Here is a 21,804-nt window from a genome sequence, read left to right on the forward strand (position 1 = left end):
ACACGGACCCACAACAGGGGGCGCAAAGGAACGGACAATGGAGTAGGTCAAATAACAACACTTTACTGTTGTGAATGTGCACAACAAATACAACAGATTACAACAATAGATCAGAATCAATCCACAAAGGTGTCGTGTGGGCAGGCTCGAAGATAGGAGACACCTGTCCAAAGCAGAACCGGAACCACACGATTTCCTCCGCCACCAGACCCCGGGAATACTGGAGCCGCCAAGTCCCGAACTCCCAGGTGGCCACTGCCTCCGCGTGTCGGACCTGGTACTGCTGGCGAGGAACAAAAACACAATTAAAGGTGGGCGCGTTTGCACCCAGTAATCCACACGGCAGGAAAGCTACCTCCACCTCTCGTTGGAAAAAAGGTCTGTTATCACTCAAAAAAGTCACAAAAGGTTACTGTCAAGCAGTCAGCTGAGAATATTACCTTCCAGGTAGAACGATATCTCGGCCAAGAGGTGGAGACGTCGTCCTGCTGATGTACCCCTGCTGATTGGTAACAGCTGTTGCAGGTGATGCGTGACAGCTGTCACCCTAGCTGCTCCTGTGAGGCAGCTGCGCCCTCTGGTGCCTGGAGCCCGCACTCCAGACAGGGCGCCCTCTGGTGGTGGGCCAGCAGTACCTCCTCTTCTGGCGGCCCACACAACAGGACCCCCCCCTCAACGGGCGCCTCCTGGCGCCCGACCAGGCTTGTTCGGGTGGCGGCGGTAGAAATCGGCCAGGAGGGCCGGGTCCAGGATGAAGCTCCTCTTCACCCAGGAGCGTTCTTCGGGGCCGTACCCCTCCCAGTCCACCAAATACTGGAAGCCCCGGCCCATCCTACGGACATCCAAAAGCTGGCGTACAGTCCAAGCCGGCTCGCCATCGATGATCCGGGCAGGAGGCGGCGCCGGACCCGGAGTACAGAGGGGTGAGGAGTGATGAGGTTTAATCCGGGACACATGAAACACAGGATGGATCCGCAGTGAGGCCGGCAGCCGAAGCCTCACTGCGGCTGGACTGATGACCTTCAGGATCTTGAATGGGCCGATGTAACGGTCCTGTAACTTGGGGGAGTCCACTTGGAGGGGGATGTCCTTTGTGGATAACCACACCTCCTGCCCAGGCCGATACGCAGGGGCCGGGGTCCGCCGACGGTCTGCATGGGCTTTTGCCCTCGTCCGGGCCTTTAGCAAAGCAGAACGGGCGGCACGCCACACCCGACGGCACTTCCGCAGGTGGGCCTGGACCGAGGGCACACCGACCTCTCCCTCAACCACCGGAAACAACGGGGGCTGATACCCCAGACATACCTCAAAAGGGGAGAGGCCGATGGCTGAAGACACCTGGCTGTTATGGGCATACTCGATCCAGGCCAAATGGGTACTCCAGGCCGCCGGGTGTGCGGCAGTCACGCAGTGCAAGGCCTGCTCCACCTCCTGGTTTACCCGTTCTGCTTGCCCGTTGGTCTGAGGGTGGTACCCGGACGAGAGACTCACCGTGGCCCCCAGTTCCCGGCAGAAGCTCCTCCAGACTTGCGAGGAGAACTGGGGACCGCGATCGGAGACGATGTCTGTTGGAATCCCATGCAGCCGGACGACGTGGTGGACCAGGAGGTCCGCTGTCTCCTGGGCTGTTGGGAGCTTCGGGAGGGCCACGAAGTGGGCCGCCTTGGAGAATCGGTCCACTATCGTGAGGATGGTGGTGTTACCCTGGGACGGCGGGAGGCCCGTGACAAAATCCAGGCCGATGTGGGACCAGGGGCGATGAGGCACAGGCAGCAGCTGGAGTAAACCTGATGCCCGGCGATGGTCAGCCTTGCCCCTGGCGCAGGTGGTGCAGGCCTGGATATAATCCCGGACGTCGGCCTCTAGGGACGCCCACCAGAAGCGCTGCCGGACAACTGCCACGGTTCTTCACACCCCTGGATGACAGGAGAGCTTGGAGCCGTGACAGAAGTCCAGGACTGCAGCCCTAGCTTCTGGTGGGACGTATAGTTTGTTCTTCGGCCCAGTTCCGGGGTCCGGGCTTCGTGCCAGGGCCTCCCGGACGGTTCTCTCTACGTCCCAGGTGAGGGTGGCCACGATAGTGGACTCCGGGATGATGGGTTCCGGTGGATCCGACAACTCCGCTTTGACTTCATCTTCATGTACCCGGGACAAGGCATCCGATCTCTGGTTCTTGGTCCCGGGACGGTAGGTGATCCGGAAGTCAAAACGGCCGAAGAACAGTGACCAGCGGGCTTGCCTGGGGTTCAGCTGCTTGGCGGTCCTGATATACTCCAGGTTCCGGTGGTCAGTGAAAACCGTGAATGGCACGGACGTTCCCTCCAACAGATGTCTCCACTCTTCAAGAGCCTCTTTCACCGCAAGGAGTTCTCGATTGCCGACGTCATAGTTCCGTTCGGCCGGGGTCAACCTGCGGGAAAAATAGGCACATGGGTGAAGGACCTTATCGGTCCTCCCGCTCTGGGAAAGCACGGCTCCTATCCCTGAGTCCGAGGCGTCCACTTCAACCACTAACTGGCGACTAGGATCGGGCTGCACCAGAACGGGTGCAGACGAGAAGCGCCGTTTCAACTCCTTGAACGCGGCATCGCAACGATCCGACCAGGTGAAGGGGACTTTTGGTGAGGTCAGGGCTGTCAGGGGGCTAACTACCTGACTGTAGCCCTTAATGAACCTCCTGTAGAAATTTGCAAAGCCGAGGAACTGTTGCAGCTTCCTACGGCTAGTGGGTTGGGGCCAGTCTCTCACCGCCGCAACCTTGGCCGGATCAGGAGCGACGGAGTTGGGGGAGATGATAAACCCCAGGAAGGACAAAGATGTGCGGTGAAACTCACACTTCTCGCCCTTCACAAACAGCCGGTTCTCCAACAACCGCTGCAGGACCTGACGTACATGCCGGACATGAGTCTCAGGATCCGGAGAAAAGATGAGTATATCGTCCAGATATACGAAGACGAATCGGTGCAGGAAATCCCGCAAGACATCATTAACCAATGCTTGGAACGTCGCGGGGGCGTTTGTGAGGCCGAACGGCATGACCAGGTACTCAAAGTGACCTAATGGGGTGTTGAATGCCGTCTTCCATTCGTCTCCTTTCCGGATCCGAACCAGGTGATACGCATTTCTAAGATCCAGCTTAGTAAAGATTTTGGCTCCATGCAGGGGGGTGAACACGGAATCTAATAATGGCAACGGGTATCGGTTGCGAACCGTAATCTCATTCAGCCCCCTGTAATCAATACATGGACGAAGTCCGCCATCTTTCTTGCCCACAAAAAAGAAACCTGCCCCCATCGGGGAGGTGGAGTTCCGGATCAGCCCGGCAGCTAATGAGTCCCGGATGTAGGTCTCCATTGATTCGCGCTCAGGTCGTGAGAGGTTGTACAGCCTGCTGGACGGGAACTCAGCGCCTGGAACCAAATCAATGGCACAATCGTACGGACGGTGCGGGGGAAGGGTGAGTGCCAGATCCTTGCTGAAGACATCAGCAAGATCGTGGTACTCAACCGGCACTGCCGTCAGATTGGGAGGGACTTTGACCTCCTCCTTAGCCTGGGAACCGGGAGGAACCGAGGATCCTAAACACACCCGATGGCAGGTTTCGCTCCACTGAACCACCACCCCAGACGGCCAATCGATCCGGGGATTGTGCTTTAACATCCATGGGATGCCCCAAATCACGCGGGAGGTAGAAGAAGTTACAAAAAACTCAATCTCCTCCCGGTGGTTTCCAGACACCACCAGAGTTACTGGTTGTGTCTTGTGTGTGAGTAAAGGGAGGAGGGTGCCATCTAGTGCCCGCACCTGCAATGGCGAAGGAAGCGCCACCAGAGGGAGCCCTACCTCCTTTGCCCATCTGCTGTCTAGCAGATTCCCTTCTGACCCCGTGTCCACCAGTGCTCGGGCTTGAAGGGTTAAATCCCCGCTCAGGATTGTGACTGGGAGTCGTGTGGCAATTTGTGTGTGTCTCACTTGAATGTCTTGACCCCCCCTTAGCCCAGTCTCTAAGGGTGAGTGTTGTCGTTTTGGCCGTTTGGGGCAGTCTCTCTGTTTGTGCTCTGTTGAGCTGCAGAGAAAACACTCTCCACGGATCAGCCTCCCCATTTTGGCCCTGTGCATTTCCCTAACAACGTCACCAGGGGGAGCTGTTGCCCCACAAAGCGCTGCGGCTGTGGAGCGTGGAGAGGGCGGCCCCTTTTCGAACCCAGAAGGGAGAGGGGCGGCGAATATCCGGTCACGTCCTTCGCCTCGCTCCCGACGGCGTTCCTCTAACCGATTGTCTAATCGTATAACGAGATCAATAAGCCCGTCTAAATCCCGCGGTTCGTCCTTGGCCACCAGGAGCTCCTTCAGGACCAACGACAGTCTGTTTACGAAGGCGGCGCGGAGGGCAGTGTTATTCCAGCCGGACCTCGCAGCCGCGATGCGGAAGTCGACTGCATAAACAGCTGCGCTCCGGCGCCACTGTCTCATTGACAACAGCACGGCTGAAGCGGTCTCTCTTCTATTTGGGTGATCGAACACTGTTCTGAACTCCCTCACAAACCCATCATATATCAGAAGGAGCCGTGAATTTTGCTCCCAAAGCGCTGTAGCCCAAGCGCGTGCCTTGCCGCGAAGCAGATTAATGACATAAGCTATCTTACTAGCATCAGTCGCGTACATGACGGGACGTTGTGCGAAGACGAGCGAACACTGCATAAGAAAGTCCGCGCACGTCTCCACACAACCTCCGTACGGCTCTGGAGGGCTTATGTATGCTTCCGGGGAAGGTGGGAGGGGTCGTTGAACGACCTGTGGAACGTCACTGTTACGCACAGGATCGACAGGAGGGAGAGCCGCAGCAGCGCCCTGAGGGCGCGCTTCCACCTGCGCGGCGAGAGCCTCCAGGAGGACGTTCTGCTCGGTCATTAAATCCAACCGAGCCGTGAAAACGGTGAGGATCCGCTGCAACTCACCGATCATTCCTCCTGCGGGCGCCTGTGCGCCCTGTTCTTCCATTGGCCTTCAACAGCCGGTTGACGCCCCTCGGGATCCATGACGTGGCCGAGATATCCTGTTGGGAAAGTGTCGGTACACGGACCCACAACAGGGGGCGCAAAGGAACGGACAATGGAGTAGGTCAAATAACAACACTTTACTGTTGTGAATGTGCACAACAAATACAACAGATTACAACAATAGATCAGAATCAATCCACAAAGGTGTCGTGTGGGCAGGCTCGAAGATAGGAGACACCTGTCCAAAGCAGAACCGGAACCACACGATTTCCTCCGCCACCAGACCCCGGGAATACTGGAGCCGCCAAGTCCCGAACTCCCAGGTGGCCACTGCCTCTGCGTGTCGGACCTGGTACTGCTGGCGAGGAACAAAAACACAATTAAAGGTGGGCGCGTTTGCACCCAGTAATCCACACGGCAGGAAAGCTACCTCCACCTCTCGTTGGAAAAAAGGTCTGTTATCACTCACAAAAGTCACAAAAGGTTACTGTCAAGCAGTCAGCTGAGAATATTACCTTCCAGGTAGAACGATATCTCGGCCAAGAGGTGGAGACGTCGTCCTGCTGATGTACCCCTGCTGATTGGTAACAGCTGTTGCACCCCTGCTGATTGGTAACAGCTGTTGCAGGTGATGCGTGACAGCTGTCACCCTAGCTGCTCCTGTGAGGCAGCTGCGCCCTCTGGTGCCTGGAGCCCGCACTCCAGGCAGGGCGCCCTCTGGTGGTGGGCCAGCAGTACCTCCTCTTCTGGCGGCCCACACAACAGTTTCTGAAAGACATGGAGTTGGACAGTGCAATGCCTCAGGTGTACAAACTATTGTCATTAGTGGCAATGATTGGAGCTACATCTGCAGGTGTAGAGAGGAGCTTCTCCTGTTTAAAGCGGCTCAAGTCTTACACCCGCAACACCATGGGCCAAGGCCCTTTAAGCAGCCTAGCTCTGCTGGCCATTGAGAGGACACTAGTCAAGTCTCTGGAAAAGACGCCTTGTTGGTACGACAGGGTCACAGATCATTTTGTTGAAAAGGAATGGAGGGTAGAATTTATGTATAAATAAACCATCCGTCCATCCATCCATTTTCTTCCGCTTTATCCGGAGTCGGGTCACGGGGGCAGCAGCTCAAGTAAAGCCGCCCAGACCTCTCGATCCACACACACCTCCCCCAGCTCCTCCGGGGGAACCCCAAGGTGTTCCCAAGCCAGCCGAGAGATGTAGTCCCTCCAGCATGTCCTGGGTCTTCCCCGGGGCCTCCTCCCAATGGGACGTGTCCGGAACACCTCTCCAGCGAGGCATCCAGGGGGCATCCGGAAAAGATGACCGAGCCACCTCAACTGACTCCTTTCAACATGGAGGAGCAGCGGCTCCACTCCGAGCTCCTCCCAAGTGACCGAGCTCCTCACCCTATCTCTAAGGGAGCACCCAGCCACCCTGCGGAGGAAACTCATCTCGGCCGCTTGTACTCGCGATCTCATTCTTTCGGTCAAGAGCCAAATCTCATGACCATAGGTGAGGATCGGAACGTAGATCGATTGGTAAATCGAGAGCTTTGTGTTGGTTTATAAATAAACCAGCACATTTTATGATGTAGGATCGAAATTGAGCTTCCCCTCCTTGAAAGACCAGCATCCACCACTGATACACACGCAGATGACAGTGAGCAAATGGACTTATATAAGTTGGCAGCTTATAACTTACGTTCCTGAGTTGAATAAAAGTTATAAGTTGCCAGCTTATATAACTCACCTTCCTGACTGGAATAAAAACTTTTCTTGAAGTTGACTTGAAGTTGAGTTATTTTTACAGTGTTGGTTTGTGCTCTGACATGCACTGTCAACTGTGGGACCTAATACGTAGACAGGTGTGTGTCTTTCCAAATCATGTCCAATCAACTGAATTTATCCCAGGTGGTCTCCAATAGGGCAGCACAGTCTTGTTTGAACCATGTGTGATATCGTGGGGTTCAAACGTATGGGGACAGCTGCTCCTGTTGCGCAATATATACACAGCATCTTAGTTTATTTATTTTTAATAAATTTGGAAAAATCTCCAAAAACTTTTTTCACATTGTCATTATGGGGTATTTTGTGTAGAATTTTGAGGAAGAAAATGAATTTCATCCATTTTGGAATAAGGAGGTAACATAACAAAATGTGGAAAAGGTGAAGCGTTGTGAATACTTTCCGGATGCGCCGTAAAGTCAAGGGGTTCAATTTGTATATACAGTTCTTCCATTTTCAGAGCCCATAAATAATTGGACAGAACACATTAGCAATCAGTGTTAACTGTTCATTGTAGTAATGGCACATGTGTACTTCTGCTGAACTTCCACAAGCCAGCTCTTACAGAAACGGCAATCAATGCATCATCAACATGAGCAGCATCCTCCCTGCTCGCTGCTCTGCTCTCGTTCATCCATAAATACCCCTTGACATTTAGAAGCTGGCGCCCTTCATCTCCAGAACCCCACCTGCATGCACAGACTGCACATTTGACTCTGAGACCTGCCTGTAACCGCAACACATATCAGGACAGGACCCACCCCTTGTTATTATTATTATTAGTAGTTGTAGTAGTAGTAGTAGTAGTATTGTTGTTATTATTGAGCATGTTCATACTGCAGATCGAACAATGTCAAAATTAAACCATTACTGGTTGATAATTTCTCCAATTTCCATTTTATTTCCTCATTTTGCATCTTTCTTCCAAATAAATGTCAGTATTCTCAGCTGAAGGCTTTTTTTAAATGCATCAAAAATTGTTAATTTTTCACTGAGGGCTCTTTAATGGGGCAGAAAAACAGTGACTGCACAGACATTAATAGTGTAATGAGGTGTTCTGACTTTAATGAACTGAGATTATCATAGTGTGGCAAAAATGATTATTTTGTAGGGAAAATATCGCACAAGTATAGTGTGTTTACTGAGTCCTGTTAAAACGGCTGAGGTTTGCTGTGTGTTCATTATGGGAGTTTGGGCCTAGAAATGGTTCATTGCCTGTTTAGAATTCACATCATGTCACTTAATACAGAAAGGTTCTTCTGGGAATATTCACGGGGAGTCATTCATTCATGTGTCTGTCTAGTAGTTCATGCATTATTTATTTATTTATTTATTTATTTTTTTGCATTCCAGATAACTTTTTTTTCTCACTGTTGAATATGATCAATGTGCCCTTGTATGCAGTTTGAGCAGCTGGCTTTTTTGTGGATGGAACGGCAGAAGTCCGGGGGAAACTACAGCCGCTACAGAGCACAGACGGAGAAACACGTGGTGTTGTGCGTCAGCTGTCTGAAGATCGACCTCCTCATGGACTTCCTCAACGAGTTCTTTGCTCACCCCCGACTACAGGTCTCAAAACGTAGACTTTTACAGCCTATGTTGATTTTATTTGCAAAGCGTTTGATTCAATAGTTCGGGCTGATCTCAAGAATGCCCTGAGAATTTGTCGGATTCTCAACAAGTTGCTGGACAAGCGATGGATGCCCTGATTGTAGGATTTCAGAAGATGGGTGAGGAATGTCAGTGTCTGGGTTTGTGATCGTCCTGCATCAAAACTAAGATTCAGGATTTTAATGACTTCCTGCCTATCAAAGGTGTATCTGCATTGTGTCAAGTCAACTAGACCTCTTTAGTTTCTTGAAGACATTTCACTCTTCATCATTTCGCTCTTCTGTAGAGATATTCACTCATCTTGGCGTTGACATCCATGCACCTGGGTCTTTGGCCTTTAAGACTGAGAGATGCCTGGAAAAAGCTTAATGCAATGGCCAGGTTCAGGAAAATTGGATGGTACCCCAACCGGAGGTATAACAAGCTGAAATTGGTATCATTTTGACTGTGAGGATGTCTAGTTTCTGAAAAATGATGTTATAGTTGTAGCTTCTGTGTATAACATGTCAAATTAACCCCTTTTTTGCCGAAAATGACAAAAAAAAAGCAATTTCCAGTTTTTCTTTTACTTCTTAAAATATACACCCCAAATTCCAATCAAACTTTATTATATGGATTTATTTAATGTAAGAGACCTTCAATGAATAAATCAAGGTATTTTAAGAACTTTGGAGCACTTTATGACCAAAAAAAAAATACCCAAAATATTGAAACTTTTAGCGGGTTTTACAGAAATATGTGATAACTTTCTGGTGAGCCAAAAATGGTATAACTTGGCTTAATGGGTGTCATTATGTTCATCTGAGTGTATAGAGTCTAAATAATGGTGTTGTGGGTGCCACACATTTGCACAAGTTGCCAAATTAATCCTTTATTTGCAGAAGGGTGAAAAAAGCCTTTCTCACTTTTTTCCTCTTATTTCTTGAAATATGCAACCCAGATTTCAACCAAACTTCATTCTATGGCTTTAATTTACAAAAAAGAATTTCAGTGAAACAAATCATGGTATTTTAAGTACTTTGTAACACTATATATACCCCAAACATTGAAAAATTCAGGTACTTTTATGTCAATATGGGCTAAATTGTTCAAAAACATGAAAATGTGCACTTGCAAATGCCCACCCACCCTGATGATCTGATGAGGTTGCCGGACAGAGGTGTTTGGCAGTGCTGATACCTTTGCAGGAGAAGGAAGGTCCAGGTCTTCCAAGTCCTTTGGCTTTTTATCTTACCGCATGTTGTTAGATTTGGAAGGTAACCACGGAAAAAGCTGACAACTGGATGTCTTTGGTACTACGAGGGTAGGCTGAAAAGTTCTAAGGCTCACTATGATACAGTTAATGCATTAACTGCATTATAGTGAGCCTTAGAACTTTTCAGCCTACCCTCGTAGGTCTCTTTGGAGGATCCTACACAAACGGAGACTCAGATGAGTATCTAGTGATCTAATGAAGATGATGTCACTTGCATTGTAAGGGCATTTTAGCTATGACATTTTGGCCATGTGAAACATTTCTCTTGCTGTGATCCAGCACACAGGTGCCTTAGTGTTGAGGATTCTTTTTTTTTTTCCCTATACACCTGGTCGTGAGCAACCAATCTTGGCTTCCTTGACATTTGCTCAAGCTCAGGGGTGTTTCAAGGGGAGGCCCTAGTAAATGTGACAATATGGATTTGTAGCGGTGCCACAGAGTCCAGTGCATAAAGTAAATTATCATTATAGTGATCTATCAGGTCAGCAGCAATGAAGGAAGGGGGTAATTTTATTTAATGATGGTATTGATTAGTCCATCAAGCTGCAGCCATGTCACCCTGAGCGCACCTGATTATGGCTGTTCTTAGAAATGAAGCAGAATAGGTTCTGATTAGTACTTGACTGGGATTATTCTTGGGAAGACCAGGAACTGTGAGCATATTTCTCCAAGTGGAACCAAGGTTCCATCAAGAAGAGTATTTGGCATACACCTTATGACAAATCCCAATGCTGAGCCACATTGGCAACCCTGGGCAACGGTGGGAAGGTTTTTTTTTTTCAATGTACTGAAAAAGTGTGTTGGATTTGCATGAGTTAATATGTACTTAGGTTGCACTTTTAGAAACATAAGAAAATTATGTTATTTGGACAGTCTGATCATGTGCAATATTTAAGTCATGTATCCATTTTTTCATTCTGGAGGGAATGTTTCAAAATGTATTTTGACAGAAGAATAAATCAGCACATATAGCACTGCTAGCATTAATTAGCAGGTGGTGACTTTAGGTCCACTGATGGCGCCACAGTTACTGAGGTAGTATGACGATCGTATTTTGTTATACCTACAGCAAAATGACACATTATGAAAACAATTCCATTTACTGGGTCACACCTGTCATACCTATGCTCCTCTTATTTGCCCATTTATGAGTTGGCCAAGAAGCAGGCGGAGTCAGGCATGGCCAACATGGCGACAGACTTGTTAAGGGCCTTGGAGCAACTTATGTTGTCACTTGGCGCTATATAAATAAATTGAATTGACATTTGGAGCCACCCCTTTGAGTTTCCAATCCGCTCTTCCGAAAACCCATGGATGACATCACAGAGGGTTTGTCCAATATATACGTATGTATATATATATATATATATATATATATACAGTGAGGAAAATAAGTATTTGAACACCCTGCGATTTTTGAAAGTTCTCCCACTTAGAAATCATGGAGGGGTCTGAAATTTTCATCTTAGGTGCATGTTCACTGTGAGAGACATAATCTAAAAAAAAAAATCCGGAAATCACAATGTATGATTTTTTTATAATTTATTTGTATGTTACTGCTGCAAATAAGTATTTGAACACCTGTGAAAATCAATGTTAACATTTGGTACAGTAGCCTTTGTTTGCAATTACAGAGGTCAAATGTTTCCTGTAGTTTTTCACCAGGTTTGCACACACTGCAGCAGGGATTTTGGTCCACTCCTCTATACAGATCTTCTCTAGATCTTTCAGGTTTGGAGTTTCAGCTCCCTCCAAAGATTTTCTATTGAGTTCAGGTCTGGAGACTGGCCAGACCACTCCAGGACCTTGAAATGCTTCTTACAGAGCCCCTCCTTAGTTGCCCTGGCTGTGTCCCAGCTCTCTTCAGGTCATTGACCAGGTCCTCCTGTGTAGTTCTGAGCTTTCTCAGAATCATCCTTACCCCACAAAGTGAGATCTTGCATGGAATCACAGACCGAGGGAGATTGACAGTCATCTGTCAATCAGGGGGTCGTTTTGACCGTTGGGGTTTTACATAATTATTGTATGGCCTTGCCTTACAATATAAAGCGCCTTGGGGCAACTGTTTGTTGTGATTTGGTGCTATATAAAAAAATTGATTGATTGATTGATTGATTGATTGATCTTGTGTTTTCTTCCACTTTCTAATAAATAATCATAACAGTTGTTGTCTTCTACCAAGCTGCTTGCCTGTTGTCCTGTAGTCCATCCCAGCCTTGTGCAGGTCTACAGTTTTGTCCCTGGTGTCCTTAGACAGCTCTTTGGTCTTGGCTATGGTGGACAGGTTGGAGTGTGATTGATTGAGTGTGTGAACAGGTGTCTTTTATACAGGTAACAAGTTCAAACAGGTGCAATTAATACAGGTAAAGAGTGCAGAATAAGAGGGCTTCTTAAAGAAAAATTATCAAAAATTAACTGTGAGAGCCAGAATTCTTGCTGGTTGGTAGGTGTTCAAATACTTATTTGCAGCAGTAACATACAAATAAATTATTAAAAAGTCATACATAGTGATTTCCTGATTTTTTTTTTTTTTTTAGATTATGTCTCTCATGGTGGACATGCACCTAAGATGAAACTTTCAGACCCCTCCATGATTTCTAAGTGGGAGAACTTGCAAAATCGCAGGGTGTTCAAATACTTATTTTCCTCACTGTATATATATATATATATATATATATATAGTCTATGGCACCACACTATCAACATAGTTTCCTGTATCTGCTTTCTGTCTCATACTTAAACCCTCACTGCATCCATAATCCAAACCATGATGATGCACGTGTGTCTGTAGGACTATTATGTGGTGATACTGTGTCCTGCGGAGATGGATGTCCAGGTACGGAGGGTCCTTCACGTTCCTCTTTGGGCCCAAAGAGTCATCTATCTGCAGGGTTCTGCCCTCAAAGACCAAGACCTGATGAGGGCCAAGTATGTCCCTGCATTCAGTGTGTCAGACTGTCTCGTCTGTTTGTCTGCTGCTCATAATTGATACCTGAAGAGTCGTCAGCCTTGAATTAAGTGCTGTAATTACATTTCAAATCATTTTTCTTGTTGTTTATTCCCTGGGTTCTGATAATAAAGCCTCAGCACCTTAGGCTGGCTTTGTCACGAGAAAAGAAAAGAAAAGAGTGAAAGCCTGTTTGTTTAATCTTCCCGTCTCTACGCCTCCTACTATCTCTGCTATAAATGGCGTGGGTTTGAAAGACTCATCTCATTTGTTCTTCTGTTGTCTTGCTTCTTTCTCTTTTGTCCTCTTTCCCTCAACAACATGACTGCACCCACCTTCCCGTGTCCTCGGTGCTTATTTTTTTTTTACTTGTGTGTGCTCGTGAATGAGGTATTTAAGGTGCTGTGAGATTCCCAGGTTTTTTGCTTGGTGTCTGTCCTGTGTCTGAAATAAAGGCTGATAAATGCCCAAACATTATGCATTTCTCCCCTGTTTCTGTCTGTAATTGTCTTCAGAATGGACGATGCTGAGGCCTGCTTCATCCTGAGTAATCGGTTCGAAGTGGACCGCATTGCTGCTGTACGTACCCTACTGCTTAAATATCTCCTTTTTTTCTTATCAAATATATAAACAGGGCATAAAGATTTCTTTTGTTACATACACACACACAAAAATCATGGATCTGGCTCATATCCCACCCTCTACATGTCCATATTCAACCACAAATGGTTAATGTATAACACCTCATGGATATTCAAGAAAACCACATGAAACCTGAAAAGTGTTCATATCATGGCAACAAATAGGAAGAGCAGGATTAATTATTTAAAAATCATACAGTGTGATTTTTCAGAATTTTTTTTTAGATTCTCTCTCACACAGTTGAAGTGTACCTACGATAAAACTTACAGGCCTGTCCATTCTTTGTAGTTGGGAAAACTTTCAAAATCGACAGTGGATCAAATACTTATTTGCCCCACTGTATTTGCACTCTGACAGTGTTCACATTAGATCAAATTTGGGGTTTTTGCCCCCTTTTTTTGGCCCGTTTGAAACGTTTTTGAGACACAATTCTGTTGTTTTGTCTGGAGTGTGAACATGTTCATTCTGGGTTTGGGGTCACATGCAGACAGAAAATATACAGATTTCAATCTGCTGTCTGGGATGTTCAAGGACAGATAGACTGATGAATTCTGTCAGGTCTGCAGCAACCTCACAGCCTTTTATTTTGAATTACAGGCTCTTATTGTGGAAGTGAGACTGAAACAGGCATGTTGTTTTGAAAAATTACTGATTTCTCAAAAATTATTGGTCCGATCACCTTGCTGTTTTCACTACTTGAATCCTCATGAAAAAATACATAAATATGCCAAAGGACGAAAGTCAGCTCTGTCTGGATTTCAATTGATGCTCTGGGTACACAAACACACAGAGACCACTTCTCTGTTATTATATGGATTGCATTTACATTTAGCAGCTGTGGTGCAAGACGGAGCTGGTGAACTATCAATTATGAGATTTGATGTAAGATCTGAGTCGACTTATATATGGAACAATTGAGCAGTCCCTATGAAATAACTGGCTCACTATCACAAATAAAAATGCCAGTTTTGTAATTATTATTACGGTATTGCTTAAATTTTCATTGTTACGCAGATGATACCCAGCTTTATCTATCCATGAAGCCAGAGGATACGCACCAATTAGCTAAACTGCAGGATTGTCTTACAGACATAAAGACATGGATGACCTCTAATTTCCTGCTTTTAAACTCAGATAAAACTGAAGTTATTGTACTTGGCCCCACAAATCTTAGAAGCATGGTGTCTAACCAGATCGTTACTCTGGATGGCATTTCCCTGATCTCTAGTAATACTGTGAGAAATCTTGGAGTTATTTTTGATCAGGATATGTCATTCAAAGCGCATATTAAACAAATATGTAGGACTGCCTTTTTGCATTTACGCAATATCTCTAAAATCAGAAAGGTCTTGTCTCAGAGTGATGCTGAAAAACTAATTCATGCATTTATTTCCTCTAGGCTGGACTATTGTAATTCATTATTATCAGGTTGTCCTAAAAGTTCCCTAAAAAGCCTTCAGTTGGTTCAGAATGCTGCAGCTAGAGTACTGACGGGGACTAGAAGGAGAGAGCATTTCTCACCCGTGTTGGCCTCCCTTCATTGGCTTCCTGTTAATGCTAGAATAGAATTTAAAATTCTTCTTCTTACTTATAAGGTTTTGAATAATCAGGTCCCATCTTATCTTAGGGACCTCGTAGTACCATATTACCCCATTAGAGCGCTTCGCTCTCAGACTGCGGGCTTACTTGTAGTTTCTAGGGTTTGTAAGAGTAGAATGGGAGGCAGAGCCTTCAGCTTTCAGGCTCCTCTCCTGTGGAACCAGCTCCCAATTCAGATCAGGGAGACAGATACCCTCTCTACTTTTAAGATTAGGCTTAAAACTTTCCTTTTCGCTAAGGCTTATAGTTAGGGCTGGATCGGGTGACCCTGGACCATCCCTTGGTTATGTTGCTTTAGACGTAGACTGTGTTTCATAATTATTGTATGGCCTTGCCTTGCAATGTGGAGCGCCTTGGGGCAACTGTTTGTTGTGATTTGGCGCTATACAAGAAAAAAGTTGATTGATTGATTGATTGATGATAAAGTACATGTATTTTATAGGGGAAACTCTACAGTAACAGAATTACAGTGACGTGCTAACTTGCTGTTAAAAATTTGCTCTAATTGTAATATTTTGTTACCATAGAATTACCCATAGGTGATGTGCTATTAACTGGAATGAAATGTATAGGTTAGCACAAGGCATCATTACATGTACAGTATAATGCTGCCACTCACATTTTTTTGATTATCTTTCATCACTTTACCGTCTCCAAAATGTTTGTACACATGGGCCACACTTTGCATGTATACACACATTTAGATGTCTAGTGTCTTTTTATAAATCACAGTGTATGCATTTAGATCCCGATTTGTGCACGTGCAGCCGTGTATGTGAGGCCCCAGGAGTGGTGGATGTTTTCAGAAAGTTTTATAAACTAAATATGAATATGTTGCTTTTGCCTGTTGCCTCTCTATAGACCTGTCTATGGGTTAATTTAACATGAGATCAGTTTGTGAGTATTATTCGACTCGCGTGCAGCAAATGGTTTCACAATCTGACAGGTGCTTCAAAGAGGAGCTGCTGCATCCTGCTGCTAATGACATGTTTTTCCATTACTTCTTCTCTGTCTCTCCCTCTTTGTTTTCTCTCTCAAACATTTTGTGGATGGCCCTCTCCAATTTTCTCAGGATCATCAAACCATCCTCCGTGCCTGGGCAGTCAAAGACTTTGCTCCAAATTGCCCGTTGTACGTCCAGATCCTCAAACCAGAGAACAAGTTCCACGTCAAATTTGCAGGTGGGCAGGTAGCGTGGAATAAAACAGAATTTATACATACATACATTCATTCATTCATATATTCATACATAATATACTCATTCATACATATATGCCATCATATATACATACACCTACATAATACATTCATTCATACATACATATACTCAACAAAAATATAAACGCAACACTTTTGGTTTTGCTCCCATTTTGTATGAGATGAACTCAAAGATCTAAAACTTGTTCCACATACACAATATCACCATTTCCCTCAAATATTGTTCATAAACCAGTCGAAATCTGTGATAGTGAGCACTTCTCCTTTGCTGAGATAATCCATCCCACCTCACAGGTGTGCCATACGAAGATGCTGATTAGACACCATGATTAGTGCACAGGTGTGCCTTAGACTGCCCACAATAAAAGGCCACTCTGAAAGGTGCAGTTTTGTTTTATTGGGGGGGGGGGATACCAGTCAGTATCTGGTGTGACCACCATATGCCTCATGCAGTGCAACACATCTCCTTCACATCATCCATGAAGAGAACACCTCTCCAACGTGCCAAACACCAGCGAATGTGAGCATTTGCCCACTCAAGTCGGTTACGACGACGAACTGGAGTCAGGTCGAGACCCCGATGAGGACCACGAGCATGCAGATGAGCTTCCCTGAGACGGTTTCTGACAGTTTGTACAGAAATTCTTTGGTTATGCAAACCGATTGTTTCAGCAGCTGTCCGAGTGGCTGGTCTCAGACGATCTTGGAGATGAACATGCTGGATGTGGAGGTCCTGGGCTGGTGTGGTTACACGTGGTCTGCGGTTGTGAGGCTGGTTGGATGTACTGCCAGATTCTCTGAAACGCCTTTGGAGATGGCTTATGGTAGAGAAATGAACATTCAATACACGAGCAACAGCTCTGGTTGACATTCCTGCTGTCAGCATGCCAATTGCACGCTCCCTCAAATCTTGCGACATCTGTGGCATTGTGCTGTGTGATAAAACTGCAGCTTTCAGAGTGGCCTTTTATTGTGGGCAGTCTAAGGCACACCTGTGCACTAATCATGGTGTCTAATCAGCATCTTGGTATGGCACACCTGTGACGTGGGAAGGATTATCTTAGCAAAGGAGAAGTGCTCACTATCACAGATTTAGACTGGTTTGTGAACAATATTTGAGGGAAATGGTTATATTGTGTATGTGGAAAAAGTTTTAGATCTTTGAGTTCATCTCATACAAAATGGGAGCAAAACCAAAAGTGTTGCGTTTATATTTTTGTTGAGTATACATACATAATACATTCATTCATACATATATAATTTATACACACATACATAATACATTCACACATTCATACATACATAATACATTCATTCATATATATAATTTATACACACATACATAATACATTCAGACATTCATACATACATATATGTATAATGAATACATACATTCATTATACATATTTATACATGCATACATACATATACACATACTAAATTCATTCATTCACACATACATATTTATACATACAGACATACATACACACACATAATAATTTCATTCATACATATATACATTTATACACACATACATTCATTCATACATACATACATACATATATACATACATACATACATTCATTCATACATATATAATTATACATACATACATACACGCATAATGAATTCATTCATTCATATGTATATTCAGTCATTCATTCATTCATACATACATATATAATTCATAATTTACATATACACACGTAATAGTCATTCATACATACATACATACATACATACATAATACATTCATTCTTACATATATATAATTTATACACACATACATAATACATTCAGACATTCATACATATATACATTCATTATACATATTTATACATGCATACATACATACACACATACTAAATTCATTCATTCACACATACATATTTATACATACAGACATACATACACACACATAATAATTTCATTCATACATATATAATTTATACATACATACATACACGCATAATGAATTCATTCATTCATATGTATATTCAGTCGTTCATTCATTCATACATACATACATAATTCATAATTTCCGTATACACACATAATAGTCATTCATACATACATATACGTACATACATTTGTTAATTCATTCATACTTACATGCATACATTCGTTAATTCATTTATACATACATACATACATACATTCATACATATATATACATTTGTTCAGTCATTCAAACATGCATACCTTGTTGAGACGCCTCTTCTGCACTTTCATCATGGTGGGATAAAAGGGAACAAGTGCTACAAATCAGCCTCCATGGCCAAATTTGGAAGCTAGAAATTGAGAAGTCAGGAACTTTCTGTGTAAAAGATGAGTGATAAGCACTCTGGTGTTGCAGCATGAACTTTCCTTTCAGTGCGTTTCATTAACTGCTGTATCGCACTGCCGACCGCCGTTTACCGCCCTGATTCTGGAACCAAACAAAATGTCTTTTCCATCAGCCTTCACAGTATTTCTCTGCAGCCTCTGAAACAGTGCGGGACAGATTGGCTCAGCTCGGCGTTAAGCCTTCTGAGACCCTCTCAAAGTTTTTACATTGCTGTTTGGAGAGCATCTCATAATTTCCCCCCTACCTCTCAAAAGAATACACCAGTCAATCAAGTGTGATTAAAGGGGAGCAAAAGAACAGAAAGCAATCTCTCTCTCTCACACACACACACACACACACTTTCTCTGTTTTTCTCAACATTTCCTCTCGCACACATCTCTCTGCCTACAGTTCTGGAGAATGTCAAACTTAATTTGAGCTTGCCACCTTCGTCCCAGCTGTCTCTATCAATGACGATCACTTTTTACTTTGCTACATTCGTAGAGAAAATCCCTTTCCTTTGATGAGCTCTGCCGTAACCTGGCAGAGGAGCTGTTCCCTCAGGCAATACACACACACACACACACACCCCTGCCCCTACATCATCAGCATCATTCTTACTATCAGCGCCACAGCTCCACTGGGGCTTTAGTTTTTGGTGGGGGCAGGAATTTTTAAACATAGGAAGGTCACCCAGTAACTTCATCGCCACATCAGTACCTCCAGGGCATATTTTATGTTCACATGCTGCGAGAGAACTATTTGTTGCATGCACATGCAAATGACTTTGATGTCTTAAACTCGCACAGGAGAAAAATGTTGGATGCTGTGTTTTGAACTCAACTCAACTCTCAACTCTGCCTTTTATTGCCATAATACAAAATGTACTACGAGATTGGAGCACTTCTCCTTTTTCAGTGCAAACAGATAGTTAATGGCCCCTTCACACATAGTTTGGATGCCGTTTGGACAAAAACGGCGAGACAGTGCGAAACAGTTTAAAATTAGCGCACCACGAAACATCGCGCTGACGGGCAGGCATGCACGAACCTAGTTTGTGCAGGCACCAGTGTCTTTCGGGCAGGAACACAATGCCAGCTGTGGTACATCGCAAGTGCCGCATCTGCCACACATTGCATTATGTGGAGGAAATATAAAAAAACAGCTGGTGCCGGAGGGACCACAGCGTGCCGCTTATGTGGAAAAAACAAACAAACAAAAAAACATACAACCCACTGGATGCGAACCCGCGCTGTCCAAAAGCTCTGATTACCAGTTAGCGACTTTACCACTGAGCTACAGAGCTGTTCTTTAAAAGCTGCGGGAATCTGCCTCATATCAGGAAGGACATAGAAGTATTGCAAAAAAAAAATTAAAATCACACACCATATAAAAACACTGCATTTATCAAGCAAGCTATACAAATATGATCCGTCTATTCCTCTGGTGATGACCCATGGTCACCGACATACAGTCATGAAATGACATGAATGAGAAGCAGTTCACTCGTCTCATTCATGTCCACATCTGCTGGTGCTCCTCCAACCGGCCGCGTGCACGTAACTTGTGGACGACACGCCGCAGGACACCACATCATGTGGAACAGAGCTCACGTGGGTAACGTGACAGTGAGATCGCCTGCTGCGTGTTCTGCTTTGATGGTCCGTTTCAACCTGGGAGAAGCGTATCCATTGGCGCGCCTTGTGCACGCTCGCTCGCTGCTGCACATCACCACAGTGATATATGTTTTCATTTATGTCCACTTGATAACAGCAAACAGACGTGCGTCACAGTGGGCAGTTGTTAGTCCATGTCCGTCCAAACACAACATGTGGTGTCCAGCTAGAATGTCCAGATCCACAGATTTCCACAGCTGCTTCAGTGAGAGGACACACCTCCTGTCATCTCAGCACACAGACCAAAGCCACACTCATGTGGGACTTAGACAAATTTCTCTGTGAGTACGACAGTGATTGTCTGCAGACTGCTGTCATGCCAAGAGTGTGACTGGCCACACATTTTCTAAGTGCAATGCAAGCGGTGTTAGATTTTCGTGCGTGTCACCTGGAATTTGGCCGACACCTGCCACGAAAGGGTGCGATGGGTTCACACAGCGCACACTTTGTCTTTAAGGCACTTGTGTGCGCAAATAGTTGTAGCAACAGGTGTACGAGGCATTGGAGGCAGGGACGACATTACAGAGTTTGCACACGATTCCTGCGTCATGCGCACTAAGTTTGCACTTCGTCCAAACTTTGCACTATGTTTGAAGGGGCCCTAAACAAGAGCAATCTGAGAACTCAAAATAACAGATATGTGATTCACGTTGTGACCTGGACTTGGATCCGGTGTCACCAACCGAACGGTCCCCCCTAAAATTCAGGCCGCCCTGCCTCCACTGCGCATGCGTCATTAGCCACAGTTCACCAGTTATCACCTCGTTTTTGCTAAAAACTGAACTCCAGTCTTCATCTGTCTGAGTGACAGATATCTGAAGCTTTTATACAACAATCATTTCCACATAAATTCAGCATTATTTCATCATAAAAGATGGAGGAAACGATCAGAGCGTGACAGCTACATGAGCTGCTAGCTGATGTGTTCACTGCGTATCTTTTTGCTGAAAAACGGCCTTGTTTCTACTTAAAACTGACTTCAGAATGATTTAAGAAGTTTTACCTTGTCATCTGATGGTTAATAATCCCATTAATACATTTGATCACTTTGGGTAAAGAGACTCTGTCTTAGACGAGTGGGTGGGCTCTGAAATGTAGCAAGGGCAGTGGACGCAGGGCAGACCATTTGGTTTGCAACACCGGATTCCAAAACACAATGCAGTAATTACTGATCCAGAATGGTCCAACTGGTCAAGATGTTGCAATCTGATATTTAATTGACAAGCTGAAACAAAATAGTATCTTCCTGATCTTGGTTTTACGTCATGATGTCGTATCCGTTAAGTAGTTTTGACGTAATCCTTAAAAGTCTACAAAGTGAAATCCTGATCCACAATCTGGATCCGGATCCAGATAACCTCCAAAACTCAGTGAAGTCTTACCATGACCTAATATCTATCTGTGTTGCAAATTTGGTGAGAGTCTATGTAGTTTTGATGTAATCCTTAAAAGGCTATATAAAGGGAAATCTTGATCCAGAATCCAGATCCAGATCAACTCCATCTTGAATAGAGTCTTCCATGGCCTAATATCTATCTGTGTTGAATATTTTGTCAAAATCCTTGTAGTAGTTTTGATGTAATTGTTCTAACAGGCAGACAAATAAATAAATGCAGATAATTTTATTATGTCCTTGGTGGACGTGATAAGAAACAGATGGAAAGTATAAAATAGTTAGAAGTATAAAATATTTATAAAAAAAAAGTATAGGTACCAAATATATGCAAGATAAAATCCTACAGGACACTGCAA

General features: G+C 44.9%; 1 protein-coding gene across 3 annotated transcripts in view; it reads left to right on the forward strand.

Moving 5' to 3' along the window:
- Window positions 1-21,804, forward strand: part of LOC117527701 (potassium channel subfamily T member 2) — a 166,170-nt gene that overhangs the window by 95,407 nt on the left and 48,959 nt on the right. For all 3 annotated transcript variants that reach the window (XM_034190159.1, XM_034190160.1, XM_034190161.1), the window contains exons 11-14: window positions 8,183-8,347; window positions 12,436-12,572; window positions 13,107-13,170; window positions 15,905-16,013. In XM_034190159.1, the coding sequence (XP_034046050.1) occupies window positions 8,183-8,347; window positions 12,436-12,572; window positions 13,107-13,170; window positions 15,905-16,013 (475 nt within the window). The remainder of the gene's footprint in view (window positions 1-8,182; window positions 8,348-12,435; window positions 12,573-13,106; window positions 13,171-15,904; window positions 16,014-21,804) is intronic.

Source organism: Thalassophryne amazonica, chromosome 16, assembly GCF_902500255.1.
Source record: "Thalassophryne amazonica chromosome 16, fThaAma1.1, whole genome shotgun sequence".
Taxonomy (NCBI): Eukaryota; Metazoa; Chordata; class Actinopteri; order Batrachoidiformes; family Batrachoididae; genus Thalassophryne; species Thalassophryne amazonica.